Source organism: Cucumis sativus, chromosome 3, assembly GCF_000004075.3.
Source record: "Cucumis sativus cultivar 9930 chromosome 3, Cucumber_9930_V3, whole genome shotgun sequence".
NCBI classification, from domain to species: domain Eukaryota; kingdom Viridiplantae; phylum Streptophyta; class Magnoliopsida; order Cucurbitales; family Cucurbitaceae; genus Cucumis; species Cucumis sativus.
Genome location: NC_026657.2, coordinates 20,574,445 through 20,585,549, shown reverse-complemented (window position 1 = coordinate 20,585,549; position 11,105 = coordinate 20,574,445). Strand labels below are relative to the sequence as shown.

The following is an 11,105-nucleotide window of genomic DNA, read 5'->3' as shown; positions in this document are numbered from 1 at the left end:
TAGAAAATGAACGCTTCATTAATTTCACAAGATATTTTATACATTTGTTCCAAAATACAAAAGATAGATATTAAATTTCTTCTCATTTTAGGTAAATACAAGACATTCTTAAGTATAACATATCTATCTTTAAAAACAACTTTAAATCTCTCACTGCTTTAGCTGAGACCATCTCTTCTATTCCAACTTTGAGAGTAATCTCACCTTCTGTAAGATTTTTCCAAGAACTATTTTCCTAAAATTAGAAGTAAATATGGTTAGTGGCTTCTAACTCTAGTATCCAGGTCAAAAGACAACACCTAGCCCACTAGAGTTAGTGGAAAAATCCAACAAATGTTGGATAATTCCACTAACTTTGGTCAAAGAGCAAAATAGTCATTTGGTCAAAAGTCAAAGTTGGACTTTTTCAACCCTAAAGTCAATATTTTGACTTTTTACTATTTTGTCAATCTTGACTAATTTGACCTCCCGAGCATGAATCCACATTCATTTTCTCAAAATTCAAATCATATTTGAATATATTGTCGGTCAATGTTTTACTGTTCAAAGTCAAAAGTCAACTACTTGACTTTTTACAACTTTGACTATTTCCATCATTTTTTAGCTTTTGAATACGAATCTGTATTCATATCTTTAATATTTAAATATCATTTAAACATAAAGCTCTATTTCTAATTTGATAACCGACGGCTATATCACACATACTTATAGATTTCTCTCTCCTTATCTAAAACGATATAATTCAACTCATTTCATCATTTTGTTCTAAGTTATTCCATATGAGCTAGCAGGAAAACCTAATAGACCTATAGATCATGAGCTTCAACGAGCCGAGATTAACTAGCTAAACTATTTTAGACCTATCTAATCAACATTAGTTAACTAATGGGTCATTCTACTAAAGTGTTGTAGTTGCACTTCCCTTAGTATATATATATTGGTGTCCATTTGATATAACCATGATCAGTAAGTTAATCCTTCACAGGTTTTTTGTAACCTCGACTAGGTCAAATTACCGTTTGACCCCTGAACTACATCTTGCTCCTTAAGTCCTACCGATCCACTATTGAATAATTGGTTTAAGGTCTAACTTATAAATCATATCCCTCTTGGGCCAATGAGAGGGTGGGGCCCCTTGTTCAAGACCTGGATACAGTGCATAAGAGAACAACATATCTATTGACTCTAATGAGGTCATGAGTAAATTTCATCTTGCACCCTATGTCCTCAACTATCCACTCGATTTTACCCCTGAAATGGTCAGCTTATTAGGCCAAGACTGATGAGATTCCCTCACCTTTGCAGATCTAAGGATAATCTCATGTGAACAAGAGCTCAAAATTAGCTCAGGATTAAGATTAAGTTCAATAGGTCATCAATAATCGAGATAGTCTGTTTTAAATAGTAAACGACGTTATAACGTAAAAGTGACTATTTCATGGTTCAGTCTTCGTTTGTACTAACTGCAAAGAGGGCCGCATCCATAGTTTCTCTAAATAAGGTGCCCAACCTTTGTTCATATACTATAGACTATAAAGCTATATACTTAAACTTAATCCACGTTTATATCTCTACATAAAGTTTAAGTTTACTAAAAAATAGCCTAAGGACTTAGTTTATTGGATTTACGATTATAGTATTCAATTTGTCAATAACGACTTTATTAAATAAAATATGATTCCAAACTACGAGTTTTAGGACATAAAATCCAATAGATCTTCGAACTTGTAGTAACATTTTCCATTCTTCTATCTTTCCATTCTTTATTTTATTGTAGTGTATGTGTTGTTGATATTGTACAGTGGTCAAAGACCTATGTTCTTTATACATAGACTGCATGTTTATACTTTTTCAATCCACCACTTCTTAACTTTTCATTTATCTTCGTGTTATTAAATGAAAAGAGTTGTGATAAGTTCTTGTAAGGAGTTCAACTTATAAACCTTATCGCATTAATTGACCTATGTTCATCACTTGGCCATTGTAAATCGCCAACTATCCCGAAGGGTAAGTAGCAAGGATAGGACTAATGTGCACAAGAAGGAGTTTGGTGACAACGTTCACCTTAACGAGGTAACTTCCAACATTTGTATCCTGATAGGTGAAGAAGTGCAGACAATAGGCACCGATAGGTTGTCATCCTAAGCAAGAAGTCCTTTAAGTATTACAAGTCACGATCTCTAGGTATAATTCGCTTAAGCAAGCATAGTCATTTTTATCCCAAAAGGTTTACAAGTGTGGCATTTAAACACTTCGAGAGAATGTTGTTTTAATCATGTACTCATTATGCAATTATAGAACGTTATGGTTATTGCAATAATTAAGCATCTAATACTACGTAGAATTTCCTTCACCCATTACCCGCATACAAGTTAGTTCAACTCATCTTCCCCTAGCTTTAATTTACTCTTTGTGCACGAGTCTCGAGTTGTAAATAAGTAGTCATAATAATTGTGTTACATTCTCTAAATTTAAAATTCATAAAGCCTAAACGATAAGTGAAATCTAGAACTAACATCTATAACAATCCTCTATGTTAGACCCTGAATCACCTAGGTAAACCTACGGTTCACTTGCACTTGGGCGAGCAGTAGGAAAACTTGTACTCAACAAGGACTTAAGAGCTATGCAACGAAGAAGCACATGGGAACACTTCAAATGCAATGATCATGACTTATGACTCATTACCCAAAATCAAAAGCAAGCAATATCGAAAGTTATGATGAGTGCATTAAGTGCGATGACCTGACTTAGGAAAGTATTGATATAGTAATTCACATGTACGAAAACATTAAGTCCATCTAATAACAGTCACATTCTCCCATATTTCTCTCTCTACCCATTCATTGAACATTTAGTTAATTGTTTGCATAATGTGGGGTGTTTTAACACTATAGACTTTGGTTGATTGCATTAGAAGTTTTATTTAGTTAAATACGACCATCAATACCTTATCCCTTTCTAAAGAAAAGATAAAGTATTGACTATCATCACTTGACGCATGATGACCCGCATTAAGCTAACCATACGGCAAGGAGATTATAGCAATACAATATTGTCACTATGTGTAAGTGAAAAAGCATGCACCAAGAGGTTGCTTGCCAATAAAGACAAGTTGGCGCTTATGGTTCAAACAAACAGATGAGATACAAATCATAAATTAACTTTCAATATTTGGGTCCAGAAATGCGAGCAAGTATGACAAAGGCACTGAGAGGTTGCTCGCCTTAATTATGAAGTTAATAGATACTTTGTATCGTCTCGAAAGGTTAAAATCCCTTGTTTTATATTTAATTAACTAAATATTCCTATACGTTCACGCCTAAATCACTGAGTCCATTCTTCATTTCATTTCACCGACATGTCCACTTGCTGCTCCATTCGCACCCGTGTAAATAGTTAGAAAAACCATATTGTGGATATTTTATATTGTCTATAGTTGCTGCATAAAACTAAAACGCAAGGTAGATTCATTTAGGAAACTAATTCCTTGTGTTCGACCCTAGACTTACCAAGAATCATCTTTCTCCGCTTTCACTTGGGCGATAAAGAGGAAAACGTGTGCTAAACATTAATTATTATGCATTTAGCAACATATAGGTAAGGAATGCACCTTTTATCGTATAACCCTGACCTAGACGCTAGCTTAGTCGCATTATTAGAATCTCACATGACATATCTACAAATGAGTTTTATATCGCATAAAGAAATGAAACCAAGTCATGTTTTTGGCACCGTTGCCGGAGAATTAGTGATTTTCCTTTTGGATTAAATCTTTGTGCTAATCTTATGCAAAAATTATGTTTTAGTTTAATTGCACGTTTTACATTCACTCACTTCAAATACTGAACGTGCGTGGTCTTGAACTCATGAATTCTCGAGAGATTATGTTTTCTTTGACAACAAGAAATGTAGATGATTCGTTTTCAAATTTGATCTCCACTTTTCCATCAAGATGTTCAATTAAATGGAAAAGTTCTTTCTCTTTCTTTTAAAGGATAAAAGTGTTGTTTAAAGCCCAATGAGGATTTTTAGTAACTTCTTTCCAAGAAAGGAGTTGTGGAACACTGTGAGAATAACAATTTAGATTTGTTTCTATCAACATGATGACATCAAAGCTTTTGGATGCATGGTAGTAGTAAAAACTTTGTAAATGATTGTATAAGAAAATGTTAGTTTTTGAACACCTTCTTCAAAGTTTAATCCTTTGCTGGTGATATCAAGGCTCAAGGTTTTGTGATGTTTGTCATGTAAAATTGCTAAGATTGGTGCATCTAGTCCGAATCTAAATATTGGAATTAAAGCTATTTGGATAACACCTACTTGAATAAATGAAAATTCATTTTTATGCTTTTTATATAATTTCTTGGAAATAACTGTATAGAGTCTATTTTTCCATAAATTGGCATTCTCCTTTCAACAAACTTGACACATATTTTCTTTGAAATTAAAAGTATTTTTAAAATAAATTATTTTGGAAGTTTGGTATTCTCCAATTGAGAAAATCATTTTTTATGTTTGCTATTGGTATTGATTCATTTGTATTGGAGAAAGCACTATGTTGCTATCTATTTCTTTCTGAAAAAGCTCTTTTGAAGAAGATTTAGATGATAAAATTTTCTTCAGAAAATTAGACATTTGAGAAAATTTTAAATTCTCATACCATAAATCTTTATTATACAAAAAAATTATTAGTTCTAGAAACATAAAAATCCTTACATCAAGGATCTATATCGATATGTGCTAAGGCAAATTACTGCTGACCAACGAGTATACTGTCATGCCCTAAAATTATATAAGCTCGTGATAGTACGCTACCTTATGTCTTATGGCCAAGACCACAAACTTAGATATGGGCGTACAAGTGAACTTAGAGGTTAGATCTTTGAAATTCAAATTTTTTTGAAGTAATAAAAATTTTGAAGGACAAGATTCATTGGAAGATCAATAAAATTATCTCAAACCCTTCTCCCATTAGAATGAAATTTGAAATCAATTGAAATTAACAGATTTCAAATTTAACTTGAACTTTATGGGCTCTGATACCAATTATTCAATGCTACTCATAACAATACTACATCAAACATTGGTTCAGATTAATTAGGTTTTCAAGTAGGAACCACTCCAGGTTCATTTCCTTTTCTCAAAATGCCTGCAATATATTTTTTATGATTCATAAATGGTGGAATAATTTTGGTCTCATCCATTCAAGAATTCTATTTTTATTTTTCAAGAACAGTTCAAAAGAGTTCTTTTCATAACTCAATGAGACTTTGCCTCTACTTTCAAATTCAATGGATAATTTGGCAGTGTGGAAATGTCAGCAAAAACGTTTTTCAACTCCCATTCGGTTTCATTAAGTACTACATCAATGGACAAAAAAGATGATGACAAAAGAAAGAAAAAAAGAGAACAAACAAGAATTTGTAACAGAATCCAAAGATTTACGAGAAAACTTGATTCCAAGAAATAACAAATGTAAAAGGACAGACCCATCGAGCAACAGCTCAGAGCTCTCCCAAGCACACGTTCAAATAACAACTCTAAGCCTTTCTTTCAACCCACCTGGTCTATATTCAGCAATGATCATTCAGTTTACACGTCCAACCTTTGTAAAATTAGCAATAACAGCAATTGTTTGTATACTAATACATTGTTCGAGTTTCTAGTGTGATCCAGTGCGTTTCCTATATTGAATATCGGAAGAAGTATTTGAAATCATTACTCAGCCTTGGGAGAAATATGGTTACCACCAGTTGCGAGCTTGTACAGGTAAAATAAAGTCATGAGAGAACTGCAAGAGAATAACAAAAAGAAAAGTGTAACATAATATCAGGTAAAATAAAGTCAAGAGAGAATTTCAAGAATAACAAAAAGAAATTGGTACATGTGTGTTAGCTCCAACCCCAGTTTTCAATTTGATGTTTTCTTGTCAACCAAGAAAACCAGAAAACTAAAGTATACTAAAGAAGCACTTAAAGAAATCATTATAATGCAAGTTCCAAATTGAGGGGGGGCTCCTGGGTTTGCAACTTAGGAAAAGGGGCAAAGTTTCGTGGCATGCCCGTTTGTCTTTTATTTTTGGGGAGGGGGCGTTTGACTTGAGAAATGATAGGTTCTTTAGAATGGTGAAGAAGTCGCGTAACAAATTTTGGGAGGTGGTGAAGCTTAATATCTTCTTGTGAACATTTGTAACTAGGCCTTTTGTAATTATGACCTTAGTTTGATTTTCAGGTAGGTTGTATTCAGGGACAGGTAGTGGTGAGGTTTAATATTCTCGTGAGCATTGGTTATGAAAGCTTCGTTCTTTAAAGAATAATGATAACTACAATATAGCTTACAATAATGTGATAATAACATCACCAGTCAAATCTATTGATTTAGGGTTTAGGGTATACTTTAAAACAAGTTTTTGTTCATATTGTAATTCAGAACAAAATCAAAAGGTATAGTTTGGATAGCTGAGTTAACAGCAAAGAACAATATGATAAATAGTGCCATCACTATGTCCTTTCAATTGATATAGACAACATCACAAGAAAATTATTGCTTTCATTTAAAAGAAATTTGTGACGTGAATTTAGAAGTAGATCAAGTTACCTGATTCCAGCAACAACACCAGCCGGCATGATCTTTGAAGTCTGTAAATAGCGCTGTCCCATCACCCAGGTGAGCGCACCGCTGCATACTGTTCCAAGGCATAGACATATTTATCACTCCATTAAAGAAAAAAAAATCAAACCTAATTTAATATGGAAAAGTGATAGATCGTTAATTAGAAATCTTGAGAAAAAAACAGAACGTTGTGGCATCAGAAAAATACCATTCTTGCATTCAAAACAAACTTTGTTCGAGGAATGAAATGATTGAACACAACCGGCAGCCAGGGGAATTATGAAAAAAATTCCTCGAGTTGGTATAGATGTAAGAACATATTGTTATAATTCTGGGTAAGAAACTAAGATTTCGTTTGAAAAAAGAGAAAGCAAAAGAGTCCAAGGGCATGCAAAAAACAAACTTGAGCATTATTCTATAGTAAACTAGAAAACAGAACTTCAATCCAAAAAAACCAAGACCACTTTCATAATTACAAAAAGGCACACTGATGGGAGTCCAAAAGGGAGACGCTAAACCTAGCCACTACCTGTCCACCCGCTCTCTTAATCTCCTAAGAGAGTTAAAATACTAATGTCACAAAAAGTTAATTTTACAAGTAGAAAGGTTCTCTGGAAACCATAAGCTCCTGTGCAAAACAATTTGGATCATTTTCTCATAAAAATGAAATAGTCCTGTTCGTGAGGAGAGTCTGGCCTTCATTTTTTGGGACGACATACACAACAGTAAAGACAAAAAAAGTAGTTAAGCATGTAAGACCCCTAGTTAGGGGAATAATAGGATTATTAGTAGAATATTAGTATGGTTATTATAAGGGACAAAATATTAATTAGTTAGTAAGTTTGTTATAATTAGAGGGTTTGGGTTGGAAGCAAAGTGCCAAGAATTTTGTGGTGATTTCCTATGCTACGAAATCAACAATTAAGCAATATAAAACAAGTATAAAGATCGACAAACAGATATACGTGGTTCACTAACAATGTATTAGCTATGCCATGGAGCAAAGGGAGAACAATATTATCGAGAGAATATTTCATAATACAAAACGGCGCCACTAGGTTAGAGAGTATATATATTGCACTTCTCTTTACCTTGGGTCAAACATAAATAACTCATAAAGAAGTAATTAGACTCAATTATGAAAACTAAAGAGTTACTAGGTTGTTCGTAGTTCCACGTAACGAATTCAAGGCATTCCAAATCCTAATGGGGGAATTTGGAGGATTCTAATGTGCTAATGTATATTGTAGTTTCTTCTTGACATTGTAATATAATTCTATGTTTTAGTGTTCTTTGTTAGTTCGTGAGTGTTCTTATTAGGAGGTATCCTAACAACATCAGTACTGGAAATCATATTGAAGCCAAAGATACTTAAGACCTGGAACCAAAGACGGAGGAAAAGGGCATCAAAATAAGAGGTAATTGCCAGTCTCCTCTGCAGTCTTACAAGGACATAATAATGGGAGAAGTGATTAGAGTTTCTTGCTTGAACTTTGTCTTAAGTACTAAGGCCTGTTCATACACATTTCCAAACAAAGACCTTAATCTTTGTCGAGCCATTGTACCCAACCCACTCCAAGGTCTCTTCATCATTCATGTTCCTTTCAAGATTGAGGTTTCAGAAATTCAGATAGCCACCCAAGTAGTTATGCAAGAAACTTGTCATAGGCAAACAACCTGAGAAAAGAAAATGGAGTCAGGTCTCCTTTCAAAAGCACCAATTAACACCATTCCCCACCACAAGATTAATTCTCTAAACAAGCAAATCACTCAAACCTAAAATTGATTTCCAGAAACTATTGGAACTGGCATTAATACATGAAGCTGAACACGAATCCCAATGGGGAGAAAGCCCATACTAGTAATTTATAACCTAGCCATTAGTCCTTCCTTTCCAAGGGAAAACCCCACCATTATTTAATAAAAAGGGAGCGACACATTTCTTTTCGTTAAGTTCCCATGCCTAAACCTCAAAACTCTCAAAGAAATATAGAAATATTTCACCTAAAGTAGAACCTACAGCCACTGTCCAGTTGCTCAAATGTCTTTCTAGAGGGCTGAGAATGTCTTTCAAAGTAGCCTTCTTTCCATGTTCCCAAAATTCCAGTTGAAGTTGCAGGTGTAGAAGCAATAAGCTTGACTATTGTAGAAAAGGAAGAAATGCAATGAAAAGAAGTTTTAGTGAAGGATTTCATTCCACTGTAATAGGAGATTCAGGTGCGAAAGTAGTAACAATACGCACACTTCCTTCGTGCCGGGAAGGATGAATCAAAGTAGTGTGCTACCTTCTTCAAGGCATCCTTGTTTTTCTTGGATGGTTTAATTCCAACCGAATTGTGCTACCTTCTATATTTGTGGCTAATTAATAAGAAAAATGATGCTCATGGATGAAAGCTCCAGATAAAGAATCAAGGAAAATGGAGTCATTAACAAGTATGTAGAATATCGCTGTCTATAGCACTTCACTTAACCAGTGTACAAGTCACAGTCGAGTCAGAAAAGGATCTTTGAGGAGAAAATAAGCAATCAGGATATCATACCAGTTCTGGACAGCACTGAATGTTTAGAAAATCAATTTTAGACAACTTCTCTACGCTTGTTCATTTGTTACTTGTATTAAAATAATCCATCGTACTAATCATAACCCTTTTCTTTTCTTTTTCTTTTTTTTTTTTGTAAAAACCGATAGACCAACCAGGGAGACATAATAGAAGCATGTTCGCCTAGAGTCTGACTTGACATCTCACCTGCCTCCCCTCCCCTAATGATGGGCAATGGTGTGCATTTGACCTGATGGAAGGTAGGGTACAGCAGCCGTATCCAGTTCTGTGCTTGCACACATAGGCTAGAAGCCGGGCTCAGATGGCAGCTCAGAATGTGCTAGTGAAAATGTTAGGATACCACCTAAAAAAATCAAGAACTGAAAATATTGAAATGTAAAGGATTAAGAACTAAAAGATAAACCAAGTATAAGGCACTTAGGACCTCCTCCTCTTTTTAGTATGCTAACCCAAGCCCTAAATCACTCAACAATAGCCTCTCTTACCTCAATCCCCCTCCCTCTATTTATAACCAAATACACTAACTAATATTATCTTTATGCCTTCGTAGTACCGTACTACTCCTACCCATAAACCGTAAGCCCTTACAGTTCTCTTCCAGACAACCGTCTAGGACCAATGAAAAATATGGACACACCAGTGCAAATTGAGAGTATATTGGATCTCTTTTTCAAAAGTTTTCAGCCATCAGATACCTCCACTTACATAGAATCAAGATAATACCCAGCAAAGCACCCAGAAAGTTAACCATTCGGAAATCGAATTCCAGAAGAGAACAAGAAGCTACACTGGTCAAAAGCAGCTGGGCAAGAAGAAGAAGATGAAATAACACGTGTTCAGCAAGTTCTCATGAATTGTAGTAATAGATTCATAACGAGATATCCTGCTAATAAAATATGATAAGGAGATTTGAACATCCTATTGATTAGTGATTTTCTCTGCATAGATTACGCACAAAACAAAGAAGAGAACCACAATACCTCGAATGAGTTGGCTCACAAGCGTCTCAAGTTTGAAAAAACAAGAACACTAAAAACAGCAAAAAGAAATTAGGAAACAATTGACACATCTACGTGACAAGCATCCAATTTTTAAAGGTTTTATAACTGGTATAACTACCAGAATCAATAGTAGCAGACAAGATCTTCAACCCCAAAAAACGCAAAAACAAGATCAAACACTAAAAGATGAACATGAAACAGAAGTTAGAAAACCAACAATACCAGTCTCAAGAATCAGAGCAAGATAAGAGTTCTTCTTCTTCTTGAAAGCTCCAAGGCTCAAGTATCCAGCGAGAATTAGAGCTAATCCCGTACCCACACCTCCAGCTAGCGAAACTATGCTCCCTTTCCTGAGGTAGCCAAAAATGCCACCACCAACCAAAATCAATCCATAAGGAATTGTGAAGCAGAAGTCATGCATCTTTCCGAATTGGGTTTTCCGAGAATAACAGATTTTGAATAAATTCTTCTTTTGATTTCACGGATCAAAGAGGAATGGAGGACTTTTCCAATTCTTCTCAACTGCCTTATGAGCTGTATGGCGTGTATGATTAAGGGTTATTATAGAGCTGTTTTGAAAAAAAAGTAAGAGTAATATAGAAGGAAAATTTCTCAAAGTAGCACAACTTCTATTTATATTTCAAAAGTAGCACACTTTTAGAAAACTCATAAATTTATTTTGCTCGATCCATTTCGGCCGACCTTGACACTGAATTTTTCTCAAATCTTAAAAAATCCTTTCAACATAATTTCTAGATCCATCTCGACCAGGATCGTCACCGAGATTGTGGGTTTTGTTTTTAAATTTCAAAATAAAGGGTAATCTCAAATGACCAAAATTCCCTTGGAAGCCCTAACATTAGATATTCTCTCAAAACCTTAAACCATGTACCTTATGCTCATTTCGACCGACATTAAACATGTTTTG

General features: G+C 34.6%; 1 protein-coding gene and 1 long non-coding RNA gene across 2 annotated transcripts; both read right to left on the bottom strand.

Moving 5' to 3' along the window:
* Positions 1-5,423: 5,423 nt before the first annotated feature.
* On the bottom strand, positions 5,424-10,761 carry LOC101213707 (protein FATTY ACID EXPORT 5). Its single transcript, XM_004151907.3, has 3 exons — positions 10,400-10,761; positions 6,601-6,688; positions 5,424-5,794 (listed from the first exon to the last, which is right to left on the bottom strand). Exons 1-3 carry the CDS (start codon positions 10,596-10,598, stop codon positions 5,722-5,724), a joined length of 360 nt encoding a protein of 119 aa, XP_004151955.1. The 5' UTR covers positions 10,599-10,761; the 3' UTR covers positions 5,424-5,721.
* On the bottom strand, positions 7,005-10,393 carry LOC116402903. Its single transcript, XR_004215574.1, has 2 exons — positions 9,363-10,393; positions 7,005-8,292 (listed from the first exon to the last, which is right to left on the bottom strand). It is a non-coding gene; the product is annotated as an uncharacterized LOC116402903 (long non-coding RNA).
* Positions 10,762-11,105: the final 344 nt, after the last annotated feature.

What these genes read in the sequence shown, in the direction of transcription:
- LOC101213707 (XM_004151907.3), bottom strand. Translation starts at nt 10,598, where the DNA reads ATGCATGACTTCTGCTTCACAATTCCTTATGGATTGATTTTGGTTGGT. An exon ending in TGCTCTGATTCTTGAGACTG is followed by an intron (nt 6,689 to 10,399) that starts GTATTGTTGGTT and finishes GCCTTGGAACAG; the next exon opens with TATGCAGCGGTGCGCTCACC. An exon ending in GGTGTTGTTGCTGGAATCAG is followed by an intron (nt 5,795 to 6,600) that starts GTAACTTGATCT and finishes ATTCTCTTGCAG; the next exon opens with TTCTCTCATGACTTTATTTT.